General features: G+C 38.6%; 1 protein-coding gene across 1 annotated transcript in view; it reads left to right on the top strand.

The window, feature by feature from the left end:
• Positions 1-458: 458 nt before the first annotated feature.
• Positions 459-20,568, top strand: part of SAMD3 (sterile alpha motif domain containing 3) — a 38,555-nt gene continuing 18,445 nt past the window's right edge. The window contains exons 1-6 of the mRNA XM_034060977.1: positions 459-537; positions 1,266-1,455; positions 4,978-5,088; positions 14,656-14,841; positions 15,149-15,233; positions 20,195-20,362. Of these exons, the coding sequence (XP_033916868.1) occupies positions 459-537; positions 1,266-1,455; positions 4,978-5,088; positions 14,656-14,841; positions 15,149-15,233; positions 20,195-20,362 (819 nt within the window). The remainder of the gene's footprint in view (positions 538-1,265; positions 1,456-4,977; positions 5,089-14,655; positions 14,842-15,148; positions 15,234-20,194; positions 20,363-20,568) is intronic.

Genomic DNA, 20,568 nt, shown 5'->3' with positions numbered 1-20,568 from the left:
TGGTGGTGCTGAAAGGGTTAAGGTGCTTGATTGACTCTAAACATATGTGTGATAGAATCTTGTCTGATGGTGGGGTGGTTTGGGTTTTTTTTCTTTCTGTGAAATGTCAGCCGTTTCCTGAGGAGCGTGGTGGTGAATTTCACACCTTTACTCTCCTCTGTGTGGAAACCTGGGTGTTAATGGTACGGGAGCAGGTCGTATTTTATAAGAAATGAGACTGTCTTTTAAAACAGAGGGAAAGCAGGGAAGGGAGAGGAGGTGAAGAAAAGGATCCAGGGAGACTGCCACTTGTAGCTGGCATTAGTGGGATTATTTTGTACTTGTTTTATTCAGAGCATGTAAGTGCAACATTATTTGTCAAGTACGTTTCTTTTTTCCCTATGAAGTGTTGGAGCTTGGCATAAAAATAATCCTTTCTTTTAATTTCGTAGTGAAATCTTGCATTGCAACACCTGAAGATGGAAAATTGGTCGGTTGATCAAGTCTGCAACTGGTTGAGACAGAGAAATTTAGGTGAACTAGTTCCTAAGTTTCGTGGTAAGCATTTCTGTTGTTTGTGTGGAGTTTGTTTAGTATTTCTTTCTGTGCCTTTAAGTTGGTAGTGCCTACCCTTTTTTTTTTGGGGGGGGAGGGGGGCATGTGTATATGTGTATTAGCTTCAGACTCACAGAAATTAATTATGACTAACCTAGATATGATAAATCAAAATAAGTGTTCAGGCTTATTATGAAGTCTCTGAGAAATTCTGGGGGGTGAGATTAAGCCTGAATGTAAATAGATACACCTAAAACCAAGCTGCCAGTTTAAAAAGGCCTACTTTATATTTCATAAATCTTTTGAAACAATGCAATTGTACTGTGTAAATGTTTTCTGCCTGAGTATATAAACGCTCTACAGAAGAGTGCATGACAATCTGTTATGTCAACAGGCTATTTGTTATGCGTTTTCTTAAAAAAAACCTTTGCTTTCCTTCCTTAATCAAGTAACAGTCTGCTGTGGTCTAAGCAAGACCTGATTTAAAGCATTAAAATAGTCAGTGCACTGCTTTTTGGCTTTTTGTCAAGGGAAAGTATCTGGCCAGTGACTGGGACTCCTGGCACTGTTAGGAAAAGGACAGAATCTAAACCAGCTTTTTAACAATTGAAGACCATCAGGAGCAGAAAGCATTCTTGGCGCTGATCTGTCACGGTGTTTTTTGGCATATAGAAGTTACTGTAACTGTAAAGTTATTTTTCAGAAATTCTTGAATTCCCTTTGATCTGCAGAAGAAGAAGTAAGTGGAGCAGCTCTTCTGGCTCTTAATGATCGTATGGTGCAGCAGCTGGTGAAGAAGATTGGGCACCAGGCAGTGCTGATGGACCTGATCAATAAATATCAGCAACAAAAGAGTGGTCTAAAATCCCTGACATATGACTGTGAAACAGCTTATCAAAAATTTCCAGAAATAATTAGTGGGTGAGTTTGTATATGGCACAGAATATACCATTTTTTGGTATAGTTGCATTCTTTTTGTAACACTTTAAAACTCATATTTGCTAGCTCATCAGCTCTAATTTGTAGCTGATTTTTGTACTTTGAATATCTCTAACATCATGTGAAATGCAAAAAAAAAGGTTGTTGCCTTGTGGTTTTAAAAAGGGCAGCAGCATTCCTGAGCAACACCATTAATTAAAGCTGCTTTTTACTTCCAGTTGTAGGACCTGGTTTTCATTTGGATGAGGCATCATCAAGCTTCATCCAAAGCTGTCCATCATAGCTAAAACTTTCTGTATTTGTGATATTAAGGTTGTGAAGCACTTCTAAATATTTGCAAGTCTGGGAGTAAAATCATCATTTAGTCAGAGATGGTATTTGTGTCACAGGTATTTAAATACAGTCTCTCCAGAAAAGCTCTGAATTTGATCTAGGTGTAAGCATTTAATGATCCCACTGTATGGAACTAGATAGATTTTTTAGAAACAAAATTGTCTTAATTGGGCACATTCTGCTTTTTTTCTTTATTTTTTCTTTTTTTTTTTTATTTTTAACTTGCCTGTGGTTTCTTTGGTGGGGGCAGAGGTTGGTGGTTTTGTGGTCTGGTTTGGAGGGTTTTTTGGTTGCGTGTTTTGGTGTGGGTTGGTTGGGTGTTTTGGAGTAGGTGGGTTGACTGGTTTCTCCCCTATCCAACCCCTTCATTCCAATCTATTGTAAATCTTGCAGGTTTTTTTGGTTGGTTTTTTTTTTTTTTTCTGGTGTATTGGCTGAAGAGGGACATCCTGAGCTCTGAATGCTCCCTTCTAAGCCAAAGAATTCTGACAGCAGAGAATGGCTTGTCATGGATGCAAAAAGCACTTTTTTGAAGGGAAGGACTCTAGCACTAATCCTGTATTAGTACACAGTTGTAGCCCAGTAGGAACAGATTTGTAGAGCATTCTTCATTGCATTTGCCTTGATCCTAAAGGAGTCCAGTTTGTGCATTCTGAGATGACTCCATGGTGCAAACCAAAGCATGGTAAATGATGATGACTGGATTATTTCCAGGCAAATTGCACTTGTGAGCATAACTAAACTTGCTCACATGATATATCCTCTTGTCCTTGTATTTATGAAACCCCTTGGGTAAATAGTCCTGCGTCATTGGAGGGAAAGAGAGTGTAGGAAGAATATGATGTTACTGCAATTATGATTTATCAGAGACCTGAAGTATACAATCACAGCCAGTCTTTTTTCCCTGCTCCAGGGTCCTGCCTCACTTGATTTATAGGAAGCTTCCTCTTTGGAGGGAAGAGCAAGTGTCTGTTGTGAAGACTGCTGTATGCGGTCCCTGTACTTCATGCAAAGGGTGGCAGATACATAGTGATTTCAGCAGGGAGATGGAGAAGAAAACCTGTCCTGCTTAAGGCAGTGAGAATGCTGCTCTGAATATTTAGGTTTTATCCTTGACTGTCAGGGAAATTTGGCTAGATTGCCTCTCAGATGACTGTTCCCTGTGTACTTCTCAGCCCCTGTAATCAGGCCATACTGTCTCACAAAGGGCATAGAGCTGCTGTAGTGTGAGGGTACACCTTTTCTGTGAAGTTCTTCAGACTCCAAAAAATAAAATGCTGAAATTTTAATTATTAGTGAATATAATAGAATACACCTTAAAATCTGTCCTACCTAGATGTCTTGCCTGGAAAGTAAGTTGCTGGTATTCCTCTGTTTATTGGGAAGTAAAGTAAACAAGCTGCTGTTGCTGAGACATTTTCTGTGTCAGAGTCAAGAACCACAGAATAAAACTCACGCAAATTTAAGAAATGCATTGAGTCATGTATTTTTGGATGAGTAAAAAATCATTATATTCTATGCAGCTTGTGGTATAGAGTGATAGAAAAGCTCCTGTGGTAAAAACAGTATTTTCTTATAGGCTATATCCTCATACACAGATGGCCCTAACCCTCTGGAGTGCTTGCATTTGTGATGCAGTTAGAAATTATTTTGTCTGGTGCATCTTGAGCAAACTCCTGTAAGAATAATTTCTTTTGACCTAAATCAAGGACTCATAACTAGAAGAAAGTGTATGAGGCACTGTTTTAAAGTAGCTTTTTTTTTTTTCCTTGGTATGCTGCTTTGACACAGAGGAACAGAATATGAAACAAAACCAAAAATTAATAGATCCACAGTATATGAGAAGTAAGCTTCCATTTCTTTTGTTGCCCAGTTATGTTAGGCTGAATTGCAGTCTTGGTCCCTGTCATATTTCTTACGTGTATGCTATCCACAGTGCTTGTTGGTGCACTCCTGGCTGGCCACTTCTTTACCCTGCTGTCCTTAGCATGTTTTCTAACTGCATGCAAATTTTGCTCAGCTCACCTTTCTGCTAGAAACAGAAGTCTGGCATGGAGTTTTGAGTATGGTAGGTGAACACTTTCCATGTGGAAGTAGCAGACTTGTGAAATGACACCTAGCGTGACTTGCATCTCCAGCAGTTTGGATTAGGACACTGAAAAACCATCTGTCTTGTGTCTGTCTCTATTAAGTGGAAGTGTTCTGGGTCATGCAATAGAAACTGTTTATGTGCGTATGAGGAGCTTGCCCATAGATATTACCAGGTAAATAGCAAGATCTTTTCCAATTCAAGATTGTTTCTAAAACCAACACAGAGAACATACTGGATTTTTTGTTTGTTTGTTTTAACTGGAAAGCTGAAAAATACTGATTTGTGAAAAGTCTGTGGCTTCCAATAGTAGCCTTTCATGTGTGAGTGAAGCTGAAGCTGGAACAGTTTATAAAGCATCTTTGAAGTTGGGAGGTTCTGAGGAGATGAGGTTCAGGAAGAAAGCTATATCATCCCCCCCTCCCCAGATGGTTGATGACAGCTATGAATTCTTGGCAGCATAATAATAGCCCCTATCTTAGCTCTGCTTTTCCCCCAGTGCAGGGTAAAAATGCTGATGTTTGCTTCTACCAACAAAAGGAGAAGAAATACATGGAAAAATGAGGCTGACTTGAAGGTTCAATATGGACTTACTTAATCTCTGGAAGAAACGAAACTACAAAGTTCTAGTTGAATAGAAACTGCCTTATAATACCATGTAAATCACTCTTTCACCCCTCTCCTAGAATATTGTAATGTTTAGTTATTCCCAGAGATGCCAGATTATGAAGATGGCAGTTGTCCTGCACTTCTGAGAAGGTTTATTTTCTTGGGTTTTGTATCAATGTAGTGATTAGAATATCACTGCAGAATATTAACAATTCTCCTTTTAACTTCTCAGAGTCTGATAATTGAACTGCAAGGCTGATTAAGAGATATCAGCATCACATAAAGTCATAACTGTTCAATAAGTATGATAATTTCTCTCCTTTTCTATTTCTGACACTAGTATTTTAGAAACCTAAAGTATCTTTTTCTATAAGTTGTTAAAAATGTGACAGTGAAAATATTTATTAAATAAATAATAATTAATGTTAAATAACTATTTGTTTATTAATTAAATAATTTATTAATTCTTTCAGGGCTACCGACAGACAAATGTTAAATTCTTCTGGTCCTGTAGAGCAGAAAAAATATCTGTGCTCAGCTGAAAAGGAAGCAGGACTAATTGATCACAGAGTGCTAAAGCAAAAGTGAGTAATTTATAATGCATTTACTAAATCTTTGTTACCTTTCAAGACCCACATAAACACTTCTTTTTGCTTTGTTAAGACTAAAGAGATAACTTATGAAAAGTTATCCTAATTATTGGAGGACAGGTTCAGGTATACCCAGGTATATTTAGAAAACAGCAGAAGCAGGAATTTGGTAAGATTTTACTGAATTAAATAGTCTAACAGTGTTTTTTCTGGCCCCCCATCCTCACCCCTTCCTCACTGTCTCACATGTTATCTTATGCAGAGAGCAATTTATAGGTTTGGTTTTGTCCAGTTTTTAAAAAGCCTTTTTTACAGATGTGTTTTCAACAGCAATCTGGTGAATTAATCACTACAGAGTGGAATATGGCTATAAAAATATTCACATTTGAGTCATCTTAAATATAGCACTCAGGAAGATGAGCATGGCAATTGCTTTTGTATGCTCATTTTCCTTGGGTATCAAAATGAGGCTCCCTAAAAACTGGAGGTGAGGTGAAGTGCTGGGGGCAGTTTCTTTTTCTTTCCCCCTTCTTTTTTCCTACATACTCTTTTCTTCTTTGAGATGGGCACTTAGTATTGGAAGAGCCCCATTCCTCTTTCAAGGCAATGTTTTCTTGTTTGTGAAGTTTAGTTATCCCCTTGTGCTCCCACCTGCCGTAATTTCTACCCCTGCTATAATTCTCCCCCTTAGGTTCGATTGATATGTTCACTATTCTGAGATAGGGAAGGTCTTCTTGCAAAAAGAAGTCTATTTTTATCACTTAAAAAAAGTAACAAGGAGTTGGGGATAAGGCTGTCTGGGAACAGAGTAGAGAGCTTAGTGAATCACAGTTAATGGTTTTAAAATAAAGTCCTGCTATGAGCTTCAAAAGAAAACAACAAAAACCTCAAAACCTAAAGATCCTGTCAGCATTGTTATAAAAGAAGCAAACCCGAATCGCTTAAAACCCTTGGAACAAACCATTAATATGATCATGTAATGATGGATTTTAGCCTGTGCTTCCAAAGGATACTTATTTTTAATTAATGATGAGTAATTGGCCTTGTGCTGTATGAGGAGTTTTAAATGAGTTATATGAATCAGTGAAACCCAGAATAGACCGGCTTTAGGAAATGTTCTCAGCAAATGTTGTCAGTACAGAACTTTCAAAGGTCTATAATGGCTTCTTAAGGGAAAGGGACTGCAGAAGAGCAGTGCCATTTCACCCTGGGGTAGGCAAGCAGAGGAGGACGGAAGCCTGCTGTTGTAAATGAAGTGCCCCTTCTCAGTGAAGTAGTAGATGCCCTGAAAGTCAGTGGAGCTGTGATGATTTGTAGTCTTGGAGACCTGAGTAAATTTTATGAGGGCTTATCTTTAAAGGTCAGATGAGAAGCTGGCAAACATCTTTCTCAGAAGCAGCTGTTTAACTGACTAGGACTGAGGATGGACTTGAAGAGCCCTTGCATCCCTAACTGCTGAACTAGGTTCATCCCAAGTTAAGTACTATTTTTGGATGTGAATGCTGCTGTTTTAGCTATGTCTGTGACTTGACCCATACTGACAAACACAATTTTATAGAGTTTAGGTTTGATTTTTCCCACACACACCCCCTCCTTCCTGCCTGCCTTTCCATAAAGTACCCACTCACTGCATTTTCAATAACCAATGGGAAATTTAACATTTTATATGCTTGAGGGGATTATGCCAGGTATAAGCAGGTTGTGAAGGGCTAAAGAAGATGTTTTAGAAATTTGATCACAGGAGCAGAAAAAGTTGCTTTGACTAGAATGTAATGATAGATTCTTAGTCTGGAGTATAAAAGTAATCCTGCTGTCTGCTCTGCTAATATACTTTGAATGCTAGGTTGGTTGGTTTGTTTTTTTCACTCAAGTTCCAGTTTATGGATTTAGGTGTGGTGGTGAAAAGTGATTTTTCACATCACATTAAGGGTGGCTATTTATTGTATTTTGGTATAATGTTAATTGATATTTCTGTTAAATCAGATAATGAATTTCTTCCATTATTTTAAATTCATAATGCTTAAATGTCTGTGCATTTGTTTCTTTCCCCTAGTCTCTCATCTTAACTTATGGGGAAAGGGAAAATGTAGTAATATAGGGAGATGGTTGTACAAAGAAAACTGTTTTATTCCAAGTAAGAAAGAAGGTAGGTACTTGGCCTTGCTGGTGAGAAACAGATTTGAAAGAGCAGCTAGAGCAATGATGGCTCCCACTCTTCCTTAGTGGGTGTTTGTACCCAGTTGGCTATATGGCAGCAGAGCAGTTTCATATAAGCTCTTCTAGAGTGAGTTCTGTCAGGGGTTAGTTTCATTCAGTAGGGATGGTTTAAATGTACAGTTCAAATGATTGTTATCCGGCCAGTGTAACTTTTGTAGCCTCTGTTTTCTCGTTCATTTACTCTATTCTATAAAAGAGTTTAAAAGTTGGGTTGGGTTTCTGCTTGGGTTTTTCCCCCCCCCAAAGCACCCATGCAACTACAGCTTCAGTGGGTGTCATGGTTTTGCTTAAAATGAATTAATGGGTGCTTTTCTAGATTATTAGCACCGTGTCTCTGTGCTTCCTGTGGAGGTAGTCCTAACAGCTGTGTTAAATACACTCTTTATTACTAAATATTACAAAAATCAAGGAAGATTGATTGAACACAAAAATAGAAAGTCAGCCAATGCAGCAATTGTATAATTTCATTTCTTTTGCATTGAAATTGTGCATATGTGTAAGCAGATGAGGTTTGCAGGTTACTTCTGTGAGAAAACTGCTAGCAATTACAGAAGTAAAAATAGTCTGTCTTTTTGTCAGTCTCCCAGGAAGATTAATCTTGAAGAAGTGCTTTTGTGTGAAGATAATAAAATAGCTACAGAGGATGATTCGATAAATACACTTCCCCTATACCTGCTTTTCTGTATCAGAGTATCAGCAGTTTGATGTCTCCTGGCAGTCTGGTGTTTATCTTGTTGCTATGACAGAGGCTGTCATTACTTGTAAATACCTGATAGTCCTGTGAAAAACTAACCTTTTATTGGTTGGTTTATACATTCTGTCTGCCTTTCCTCAAGATGTTTGTCAAATGATGTCCCTAATGTATCCTCTTTTCACTGTTTCCAATATAACAGTCTGACTGTTTTCCTTCAAGAGTGATGTCCTGATACAGCTTTATTTGTACATATATTCTGTCTGTAAAAACGTGTTCTGTAACTCTTGAGTGTTGTGTAACAGATTCACTGTTTGAATGCCTTGCAATAATTTGCTCAGAGCTGGCTGATGTGCACAAGCAGGATAACAGGTGTTCTAGACAGCCCTGACAGCCTTGAGCTTTTCTGTTTGCTGTGAGTTTGGAAGATATAGTCAGTGCCCAACTAAACCTGGGCCTACTAAGTGTTCATATACCAATAAAACCATTCGCAGCATTGACAGCATATTGGTGCTGGTGTCTGCCTAAATTTGAGCTGATAGCAAGGACAATGAACTGGAAGATGTATTTGAAAATAGACATACCTCCAAGATGGCCATGCATGTATGCTTGCAAACTGCTGTTCATTTCCTCCATGCAGCTGGCTTGCCTGCTGCAATGAAAAACCCACTGATAGGCACTGGAGGTGAGCACAGCATGGAGCCACAGTAATGATGCTGTACGCCTTCTTAGTTAGGGTAGTCTTGCATCTAGTTTGGTCTGACTAAAGACCAATGCAGAGACTACTGAGAAAGTGCATCTGAAGTGTGGTTTAATTCTGGCACATCATTCTGCTAGTGATCTTCACAGCACTGCTTCCTTTGCTTCCCCACTACCCATACATTAGTACTGTTGGTCTGTGTTTAATGTATTTTATCAGAAACATGCTTGTACTTTAAAAAGAAGAAAGGAAAAAATAAAAAAGAGCTGCTAGCTTAAGAAATTGTCACTGAGTCCACTATTTCTGATGATTTTGTTTCCCTTACACAAAAAAATAATTACTACTTTTATATGTATACATACATACACTTATGCAGCAATAGTCCTACAAAAAAATCTCAGCCATCCTGTGCCTTTGTACATATATGTAACTGAAGAGCTTCCTGGCTTCTGTGGAGAAACTTTACTGCTGATGTAATAGAATTATTTCTAGTAGATGTGATGATTTTTATTCAATTAGTTCCCATGGACATGAAAAGAAGCCAGAAAACCCCCCTATGTTTAGTCTTCGACAATGTTTTCTTTTTGTGCGGTGTTTTGCTTTTGTGTTGTTTTGCTTTTCCATACCAGTCTTACAAATGACTCTCAGGAAATACTAATTGCATTGTGTTGTTTAGGTTTAGCAAAATCATTAAAACAAACAAGCAAAAAAATAAAGTTATTTGGATGCAGTATAACTCATCTTACATGGGTGAATACAAATAAACCCTGTTTCTTTAAAGTAGCCTGATTTAGCTGGCAGTTCTGTCAGTCAGATTCCCCAAGGAGCGTTTTCTCTCCCCCTGTCTGTGACCTACAGCTGCTGCCCTTGCATGAGATGGAAGTGCAGAGCCTTCACTTATATGATGCAGCTCCTCAGAATGGAAACTGTCAAAAAATCTTGACTCCCTCTAGAAGATGTTTGTGCCTGCCCCTCTCTGACTATGTTTTTTAAGCTGATTAATTTTGTCTGGAATTTTGTGCTTGTCCTGAATGTGATGGTTTCTATTGCAAGGGTACTGTAGGATAAACTGAAACAGGAGCTGCTCTGGGAAATAGGCAGCCATGGTGTGTCTCTACTCCTGCGTCCTAGCCTGCCTGGAGCTAACACTGCTGCTGGTAACTCCTTGTTCAGTCTAAAGGATACCTGGCCATACATTTAGTGGGAACTGGAAAATTAAAAGACCTCATCAAGCACTAGGTAGACTACTAGTCCCAAGCTCTAGGGAGTAACTGGGAAACTGCATTTGTCCTGGAAAGTAGGAATGGCAATGAAGAACATGAACAAAAAGGCATGAGAAGCTTTCAGACACTGATCTCAAAAGTGTGAATAGAAAAAGAGAACACTATTTTATCCTGCTATTAAGAGGGGGAAAAGGGTTTTTTTGATATTTCACTGTCATAATCTTTTCCTTTTGGTGAAATAACCTTTACAACTTTAAACATTGTCATAAAGTTGAAAGTGTATTATATATGAGTTGGGGAAATGGAACATTTTCTACAGCTGCAGACTTTTCCTTTTCTTCACATCTGCAAATTCCATGTTTTCTCTTCTTTTTTTTTCTTGACTTTGTAGACATAGGCTTTTTTCTATCCAACAAATATTCAGACAGGAGTCTCTTGCTGATGTGTGGTGTAGATACATGAAAGGTTAAGCCTGAACCTGTGACAATGGGAATCCATTGAGGCTCCACTCATGTGCTGAGTTTTATTTGGATGAACTGAACATGGGAACCCACTGATGTCAGCAAAGTTCTGCTCAGCTGTGATATCCTCTGATTAACTGGGGCCTGAGCTGATGCAAGGTGTAATAATGGGTGCTCTAGACTCATGATCTCCATAAAGCTGGTAATAATAAAAGCTAGTTGCACACAGCATCTATATGCCTGTGCTCAGTTAGCTTTTAAGTCACTTTTATTCCTAAATGAACTAAAAAGATACAGGAAACTGATCCTTCTTACCAGTATGCTCAAGTAGCTTAAAATTGACAAAGCCTAATTATGATCTTGTTTCTAGGACCCTACTACACTTTGCACTGCTATCGCTGTCTATATTGACACCAAGATTATTTTTACTACCTTGTTACAGCTAATTCAGGCAGCTCTGTGTCTTTGTGTGAAGTTGCACAGGACAGTGAGCTTGGAGACCATCATGATGTGTTCACTCACTGCTCTTCTCTCCAGTGAAGTCTGAAACCTTTGGTGGTCTGAGTGACACTGCAAGTGTGTAATCCTCTGCCTTTTTGGCAGTAAAATAAGATTTCCCTGGGATTAGGGATGCCAGAAGTTATACAGTTCAAGTAGGTGTTTTTTTGGGGGTTTTTTGGTTGTTTTTTTTTTTTTGTTGGGTTTTTTTTTGTGTTTTGTTGTTGCTCTTGGTCGGTTGATTTTGGGTTGGGGTTTTTTTTCCCAGCTGAAGGAAACAAATGGCTCCTCTCAAAATGATTTATTTTACACTTTTTTGTCTTGGTAAATACGTTGTGCATGAGCAATGTAATGGAGCCACAGGAAGAAATAGCTGTGTGAAACACTGATGTGACTTAGCACAGTAAGTAAAATGGTAATCTACAAAAGTTGAGGGGTCAACAGCAGTGTGACTAGTTGTGGCCTTGCTGAGGAGATGATTCTTAGCATGTATTTCCATATTGCAGTTAAACATAAAGCTTGCTTCGTTTGCTTTCTCTTACCTTGTGGGGAGACGTTTTGGGAACCTAAACTGTGAGAAAACTAAACTGTGAGGAAAAATTAAGAACTTTTTCACTTGTAGCTTCTTAAAGTAACTTGCCACAAGGTTAGAGGCTTCCCAGTACCAGTAGGAAAGGGGTAGAGACATATGACAGTGAGGGAGAGGGGGCTGACACTTGGCAGGAGTTAGCCATCAGATTTAGTTACAGCACCAAAAGTCTTCAGAACCGAGAGGAAAAAAAAAAAAGGATGTGGCAATTTGCATTTTGGGATTTGGATCTTATGTCTGTCTCAGGTTAGCTGGAAGACCAGGGAGGGTTGGTTAGAAACAGGCTATGTATGCTTGTACCTAAATCTCCAACTGTTGTGATCTGTTCTCCACAATCACAGAAGGTCTTGGCTATGTTCATAAATCCCAGTGTGTGTGCAGTTTAACTGAACTATTCTTTTAGTTAAACAAATTTGCATGCAAACTTTTCTGAGGATGTAGTGTGGAGTGGTGTCTTTTTTCAAATAAACTTCTATTTCACTGTAAAATATTACTGCACGTATTTAACATGCCTCCTCAACAGCAATGATTCCAGCAAACCTAGAAAAATATTTAATCTCTTGCACTGTGGAGACTAAAGTAATTTTTGGATTTTATTTGGACAGAAATGAAGTATTTTGTATTGGGTAAAGCTGAAGTGAAATGGAATTTGGAGCATATTTGTTGTATTGGTAAATGTGAAGGGACTGGCAGAGGGGAGAGTTCCCATGCTTCCCTGGCTATTTGCTATCCCAGCTGCAAGAAACCTTTATTTCTTCAAGTAACTGGGTATAGTTCAGTTTGTCTGAACTGAACCTTCTAAACTTTGAACCACCTTCTCAAAAAGGGGCAGCTTCATTGATGTTAGTGCTGCTCAGATACAAATTAACACATGCTTAAACTTCTGTCCATTTTTGACCTAGTTTAAATGATATACCATGTTGAAGAGTATGTAGTAACTTGCAGCCTGTCTGCTACATCACTTTTATCAGTAAAGTTGGTGAAAGTACAGGATTCCAACTGATAGGCTACATTGCTCCTTGATGCTACACTGAACATCTGCACTTTATTTGCATAGGAGGGATTTCCAAGTGATTTCAGAATCTGGACTGGGTTTTAATTTCCCATTTGTGTATTAGGTTATCACCAAATAAGGACATGAATGTGTCTATGTGGATATGTTGTCACTCTTGCACAGCTTTTTCTTCTTTTGAGACTGCAAAGTACTAATAGAAGTTCACTGCAATTTGCATGTACTGTTAATCATCTGTGTCCCATACAATCCGGTGAGCTTGGAGAGACAGCAGTCCTGACTATTTTGTACCTGTTTTACATGGGGAAGTGGTAGTGCTGTGAGTACTGCTACTACTGTGAATATAACTGTGAGGATTAGATGAGGGGTTTGGGGGTTGTTTGTTTGGGTTTTTTTCCTGTCTGCACTGCGTAACAATTTGTCATAGTGCTGGGTTTGGTGCAGTTGTGTCATGGCTGTAGAGCTTTTGCTAACCTGCAAGTTACATTAAAAGATCCCAAGTTATTGTGGCAGCATAACCAGGTCAACAAGGTTGAAAGTCACAGGCTAATCCACTCAAGAAGATACTAAGGTTGTAACTGGCTCAAAATGAGGTGCCTCCCAGGTATATAGTAGTCTTCCAAACTGGTGTAAATAAAGCTATTGCAAATGCTCATTCATTGGTATTGCAGTTCATTTTGCCAGCTTAAAGATAGTGGCTACCATGTTTTTTGTTGTTTCTCTTTTTGGCCATTGGTTGTTGTTGGTTGTTGTTTGTTTTTAACATCCTTATCTGAAAGAGTCTGGATAGCAAAACCTTCCAGTGAAGGCCTTACTAAAAATCTGTTCACAGCTCTTATTTATATGCTTAGCTCTCGCTTATAGGCTACAATAGAGACCTTCATTTATTTATTTAAGGAATGAAAACTTGTGTATGTTGACTGGATGAAATCTAGCAGTATTTCCCTCCATAACTTTCATAGACTCAAAATCTAGTACAGCTTGGAAGGGACACCGGAGCACACCTAGTCCAGCCACAAGTTTTTGTGTGGGAGGTTTCCCTTATATCCCCCAAGTGGGTAATTCTTAACTTGAAGCATATAGAACACATATTTCAACAACTTTAGTACCTATCTTAATTTCCTTCATCATTAGCAGAGGGAAATAGATAAGAGAGAACACCTGGACTGATTTAGATATCTTTGGTTGCTCTGTCATTCTTCAGTGGTGTTCGTTTCCTTAGTGAATAGAGAGGGACTACAGATGATTAATTTAGACAGATCATGTAGGCACCTACATTTTTCATCTATAATGATACTATTTTATTTTTAAAATTCTTTTAAAAATCTACTCTTTTTTTTTCCAAATTGCTTTCTGCAGTCTAAATTAAACATACCACCTACGTAACAGGACTTTTTTGTTGTCTTTGCTTCTCATTTGAGATTTCTTTGTTGTCTAGACCATTATGACTGGAAAGCTGTCTAAGGCTGCCAGGACCACTCTATTTTCAAGGTGGCTCTTGATTGACTTCCAACTCAATTTATCTTTACCTTTCCCTCTGTTCCTTCAGAATTAGGGTTTGGCAGGCTTTCTGGAGGTGGGAAGCATTTGGGTAACCAGTGGTGGTATCCTGCCTAAGGCTCACCTCAGCTGGGGTGCAACATCTGTAGACAGTGTTGATGGTGGTCTTGGGAGAGGAGCTGCAGGTACTTAGGGGCCGTGCCTGCTTTATTTCCAGCCACGTGCTGATGGTAATTGCTTTCATTCCTTCCTTGCTTTCCCCTTTGGGAGGACCGTCTTAACTAATGACATGGATAGTATTTTATTCAATTAAGCTGTTGGTCTTACTCTCACTCATAAGTTAGCAGAACTGGTAGGAAACATAAACGATGACAGATAAAGTTATTTGCAACAGTAGGAAGTTCCCAGTGACTTCATCTGCCTTTTGCTTTCAGATAGGGGCAACCTTCTAGTGTCTGCTGATTATAACATTTCACATTTGACATCTGGTTTTAATCCCATATTGATTGCAGCTTTTGTAGATATGCTTTATGTAGAAGCCAAGAGAGGAAGATCTGAATTTCTATAGCAACAACTTTCCTTTGTGTTGAGTTTTTTCTTGTATTTTATTTTCCTGTCTGCATTCCCATAGAATGATGTGATCATGTTGATATAATATTTTCCTTTACAGAAAAAATCTGAAATCATTTTTTGCAAGATACAAGACATTGCAGTGGACAAGTTCTTATGCTTTGCCAGACTTCCCTTATGATGTCAAGTGCATATTAGCAGAAAAAAAATGCCCTGATCACAGTATGAGAATAAGAATCATTGAATTTTTACAAGCAGACATGACAAAATACCTAGAAGGATCACTGTGAGTAAACATTGTTAGATTTATTTGGGGGTATTACCTATTAGCTGCAGAATCAAGTTTTCAAATGGATGTAAAACCATTCTTTTTAATAAGCTTGCTTAAATAGAGGAGGCTAAGGGCCTGAAGCTTGTTAAAGCCAATAGGAAGATTTCATGGAGACCTTAAAGCTGTTCCCCTTGTTATTCAGAGGGGAATCAATAGTCTGAGAAATAGTTTATTTAATGTAGCTCAGTATAGACTCTAGACAGTGTTTGGTACTGTCTAGAATACCAACTATTCATTTTACGTCTCTGTCTTGTTTGCACAGGTATCCGAACAGTCAGCAATATAACATCGTTGTCAATGCTTTGCTGCAGGCATACCCCTTCCTTGATGAAGATGGGAATGGCTTTGTAAGTACTGTAAAGAGTACTTCATCTTGTAAAATACAGGTTTTGTTTGTTTGTTTTTTCTGTTTATTGTTTGGGTTTTTTTTCCATATAAACATTCACAAGAAAATAACCTACATCAGAGGAAATCAGTATTGATTTCTTATATACTGGCTGTATTCAGAGCTGTAAGCTTCACTTTAATGTGTTTTGGCATATTACATTCTTCTTTCATGACTTTAATTAAAAATTAATCTAGTTATAGCCATTCCTTAAGGCCGTGAGATCATGCAGACCTGTACATGAAGTCCCTGGCTGCTTGTTGGGTACCTTTGCTTTCTGGATTGATTTTTCCCAAAGGATAGATTTAAGTAAATGTGACTTATTTTTGTTTGTAAACAAAGAAGCTGAGTCTTTAGGAAATTGCATGAGAAGTAACATGACTGAGGCTTTTGCAATTTACTATAATCACTTGTGTGTTAGATATCTAGCTACAATGTGTAGTAATACCACTGGTTTAAGTATGTCTGGAATCTAGGCCTAATTTAAAAGAAAAATAATTATTTAAAAACACTGGTTGTGATCTCAGTGGGGACAGAAAAGAAAGCAGTGGAAGGAGATGACTTAAATTTGAACTACATTTTTTTCACTCTTGTGAACTCTGGTACTTATCTGTGGTCTCAGAGGACAGTATTCACCTTTTGACTTCACATCATTGCTTTGCCATGTGATTCTTTTATAGCATCTTGTAAAAGCTTGTAAGACTCAGTGGTGATTGTTAGCTTTAAATGTATATAAATATATCTCTTGTGTGCAGTTACTGCAGAAAGCCAAATAAATAATTTTGAAAATAAAGCAAAAAAAATAGGAGGATTAAGGGGTGGCTATTCTAGTTCTCCCTTAAGTCCAGGCATTGCAGGAGGGAAGGGACGAAAGAAAACAAGCACATCTCAGAGAGGAGAAAGGGAACAGAAGGATGAGAGCGCAACAGTCCGCCCTTATTTTCAATCAGGACGCCTATCTGAATACACCAGTGGGGGTCCTCAGCCACGGTCCCGGGTCATGCTAAGGCTTCATCTGTCTCCCTTAGTGAAGGGGAGCTGAGATGACATTCAGGTCAGGTCCAAAGACCTTTTTACAGCCTTTAACTTTCAAAAACATATTTTTAAGCCAGGCTTTCAAAGGGCTTTAATTGCAGCAGGACCATAGAGGGGGTGAAACTGCTTATAACTCCCTTGTTCTAAGGGCTCATCATTTTCCAGATCAATCCCAGAACTAGTGCTGGAGAAGTTATGTGGTGGGGCAGAGACTTCAGAGTTGTTCTTTTATTTTGATATTTCTCTCATGCTTACTAGAAGGCATATCTGGAAGAAACCACCGTAAGTAAGCAAGGAAGCTGGAATTAGCTGTTCTCAATATTGCTAGTCCAACACTTCTAGGTTGGCCCCTCTCTGTTGCCTTGGTTGAGGTATGAAAAAAGGTGTATGTCTGTATACTTAACTTTAGACAAGGGGGTGAGAATGAATTGCTATTTTTATTTGCCATACTGTTAGACATTTTGTTCTTCCTTCATGATCATAAAGGCTATAAATACTTCTTTTTTCTTGATTAGAGATAGTTGTGTTACAAGAGAAACAGCCTAAAACAAACCCTACCACATTTGCAGAGCTACTTGGCATGAGGCTTGCAGTAAAACTGAATTCATATGTTTTTAAGAAACAAATGAACAACAGCAGCCAAATTGGCTAACCACTATTCCTTCATCTTTTCTCAGAAGAGTCTTCAGCGACTGAAAAATGTGAAGTTTTTGTAGGCTTTTCTTTTAAAATTGACCCAGGTTTACACAAGACTTTAAGACCTGCTGCTTGCTGGTCCTGATAACAGTATTGATTCACAGGTCTTGTAAGATGTAAAATATTGCTTATTGAGAGGTTTTGAGTGCCTTAAACTTGTTTATTTATAATAATTAGACATTATAATAATTTTTAATAGTACATTGAAAGTATATAAGAAAAATAAAATAATAATAAAATATAATAATTGACCACTGTTCTATTTGTATTTATCTTTTTTACAAGGGTTACAATCAGCCATTTGGAAAGAGTCACTGCCCTTATTTTATTTCATTTCAGACAACGTGTTGAAAATTGCTCAGTTTAAAGAATCTATGTTACATGAGGAAGGAAAAGAGAGGGCTCTCTCACCCGCACAGCTTGCCAATGGGCTTTGCGTAAGCAGCTCCCTTGAGCTTGAGACTGTCAAGGGGTGCCGTGACACCAGTGAAGCCCGGGATGACTGTGCTGACATGCCTTATTTATGTAACTGCTGCACGCAAAATGATTATTCGCTAGTAAATTACTGCTTTTAATCTGTGTGTAATCCTTTCCCTTCTATGTCAGATAGACACAGACTAATCCTTCTGCTCCCTTACAAACATTGTAAACCTTCCTGGGGTGGTTTGGGTGGGCTGTTTGGAGCTTTTTGAGTGTGTGTGTGGAAATTAACAGAAAATAAAGTTATCAGCTAAAAAACAGTTACAAAGGCATCCCTTTTAGAAGACATGTTACCCACTAGAATAACCCCATAAATGTATATGCTCATAGTCTCATTCATGACATAGGTATGTGAGAAGGGACTTGTCTAATCTTATGGGAATCCTAGTACAAAAATAGACTTAGTTAGAACTCTTATTTTATCTGAGGGTGAGAGGATAAAACAGATGAATGTTTTGAACTTTGAGGGATATTTAAAGCTCTGTATAGGTGTCAGCATATTCTGTCATGTGGAAGAATAAGCAAAAATGTCTTCCAGCCAAACAAAAGTTTTCAAAAGAAAGAAACTATGTAAAACTCAACTAAGGGGATATTAAAATTGTCAGCTGCTAATATATTCTGGGATGATCATGTTTTAAAATATTTTAACATCTGTTGAACACTTCAGAGAAGCATTAAGGTAAGGTTTTTGTTTGTCTGCTTCTCAACAGCTTTAAAATAACAATGATCCAAATAAATGTTGCTAGGCATGTCATTTTGGGGTTTTTACGTCAAAATGTAAATGCATAGGACAGAACTGTAAACATAGTTAGGAACCTTAATGGTTCAGGCAGACAGCAAGTGGGATTTTCATGTGTTGTCACCTTAACGCTTTTGGAAGCAGTGGCTCTTTTTCCTTGTGTTCAGGATGGTGATGTCATGACTCCTGTTCTGGCAGAATCCAAAGCCTGGAATTTACATACTAGAAATGCAGATGGATTTGTTTCCTTTCCAGTTCTTGGATGTTCAGGTGTGACTGGCAGTGAGAGGATATTTCTGTAAGGGCTCATTGGTGGGTGGTAGAAAGCATCCCTCCAGGAAGGGCATGGGCTGGCCCAGGTCTCCTCAAGAAGAGCCAAGTTAGATGCTACAGGAGTTTTGTCCTTGGAGCTTTTCCACTGTCATTTTCCTCCACTAATAGAGGTCTTGCTGTTAGGATTGAGGGCCTGTAAGTCAGCTAGTGCCCCAGGGAGGTGGGTGCAGTATGTTCAGCAGAGGAAAGATATGGTCATGCTGCCTTCACCACTGTCTGTTAAAAAATCCTCCTAACCGTATCCTGTGGGTGAGAAAGGCAGGCATGTCAGACTTGCTGTAAAGAAAGTCACTACTTCTTAGTCTTCTTTTACTGAATTCCAGTTTACACCTAAGTTAACCCTTAAAATTGTGTGACCTTTATTAGTAAAGGTCACAAAGTTGGCAAGAAATTTGGGGTAATCCTTCTTCTGTTTTTATTTGTTTCAGTTATGTCAGCTGTACAGGCTTGAGTGTAGTGTTAAGTGAGCATAATACTGGAGTTGATTTTAGAAAATAAGGTAACAGCTGCTTGAATCTCTCTTGCCACGTCCTGTCATTTGAAGTCACTTCCCTGACTAATTTTTGTTCACTCTGACTTTTGAAAACCCCTCAATTACTGGAAGAAGCAGCTGCTTTTGAGGAACTGGTGAAACATTTCCAATAATCGCAATTGCCAGTTTTGCATGCAGATCTGTTTAGCAGTCATTGCTTTATAATTTCTTCTCCAAGTGTTGGTAGTTAACGAAGCTGGACCCCATCACAGAATCCCCAGCCAGGGACTGCAGGTAAACGGGTGTCTGTCCATAAGGATGCATAAGGAAGTTGCTGTCCATTCAGTCTTCAGAAGTGAATTTTCGGTACCCAAGTAAAAAAGGACACAAGTGTGATAGAAGCAGTGGGACCACATAAATTCCATCTTTGGTTGCCAGGGAGTGATGAATGGCTCCATTAAACAGGGTCTGCATCTACTTGCAGTGCAGAACTGCCTTTAAATTGCAATTTTTATGTCTTGAGGGGTCTCACAAACACTAAGACCTACTTAAATTATCATTTTAATTCAGAAATTTTGAGTTCTGTTTAATAATACACTTGATCCAGTGCAACTGTAGGCTCTCTGCAAACAGGAGCATCCCCCTGTGTCTTTCCCACTCCCTTGTGTTATATATAATAATTGTACAACTGCACAACCAGGCAGATCCTGTCAGAGGAGGAGAAAAAATAATCCACTAAAAAAACACCATTAGTTTTCTGTGGCATCAGTGAGCTGATCTGATTCACTGTGTAGTTTCATGACCTGTTGTCATGAATGGAGCATCCCAAAGAAAGAGCTGACAAAAAGAAAGCAAACTGCAGTTTCACAGACAGGCCTGATTATCTTGCATAAATCTAGCCCTTAGGTTCAATTGCCATGATCCTGAACAAACTAGGGTGGTGCCAGTAGCCTGGCTGTTTAGTTCCCATCATCATATACCACAGATGCTTGTGTTTCCTTCAGACCTGAAGCCACAATATACTGACGCCACCCTATAGAGTCTTTTTCTGCTTAGTGGCAAATGCTTTTTTATAAAGTAGAATTAGATAAAACAAAGTGACCTGCTTTAGGAACGGAGCAAATTTTAGAAAGATTCTGGTAATGACATAATATTTTTTTCCATGCAGTTGCTGTGGAAACGGGCCCTTAAGGATCGTTTCAAGTATGTGCGGAGACCCATTGAAGATGATGAGCAAGTCCTGAGGAACAAATGCAAATTTGGTCACAGGAGAGGACAGACCAGAAAATGTTCATTTGCTGAAAACAAACCTGACAATGTCCAGGTGCAGGTAGAGGTAAGTTTTTTTGGTTTTGGTGCTTAACTGAGTTCTGTGTCTTCCAGCTCTTTTGCTTTCAGTAAGGCCATGTGCCATTAAAGGGGAGAACAAAGTGATCTCATCATAAACACATTTTGTATTGAATTTGTCCTATAGCCAGACCCTTGACATTTTTTTCCATTTCTGGAGAACAAAGTATGAATAGTGGAGCTAAACCCAGTATG

This window comes from Melopsittacus undulatus, chromosome 3, assembly GCF_012275295.1.
Source record: "Melopsittacus undulatus isolate bMelUnd1 chromosome 3, bMelUnd1.mat.Z, whole genome shotgun sequence".
Classification (NCBI taxonomy): Eukaryota; Metazoa; Chordata; class Aves; order Psittaciformes; family Psittaculidae; genus Melopsittacus; species Melopsittacus undulatus.
The sequence above is the reverse complement of the archived record's forward strand: the minus strand, read 5'-3'. Positions and strand labels throughout refer to the sequence as shown.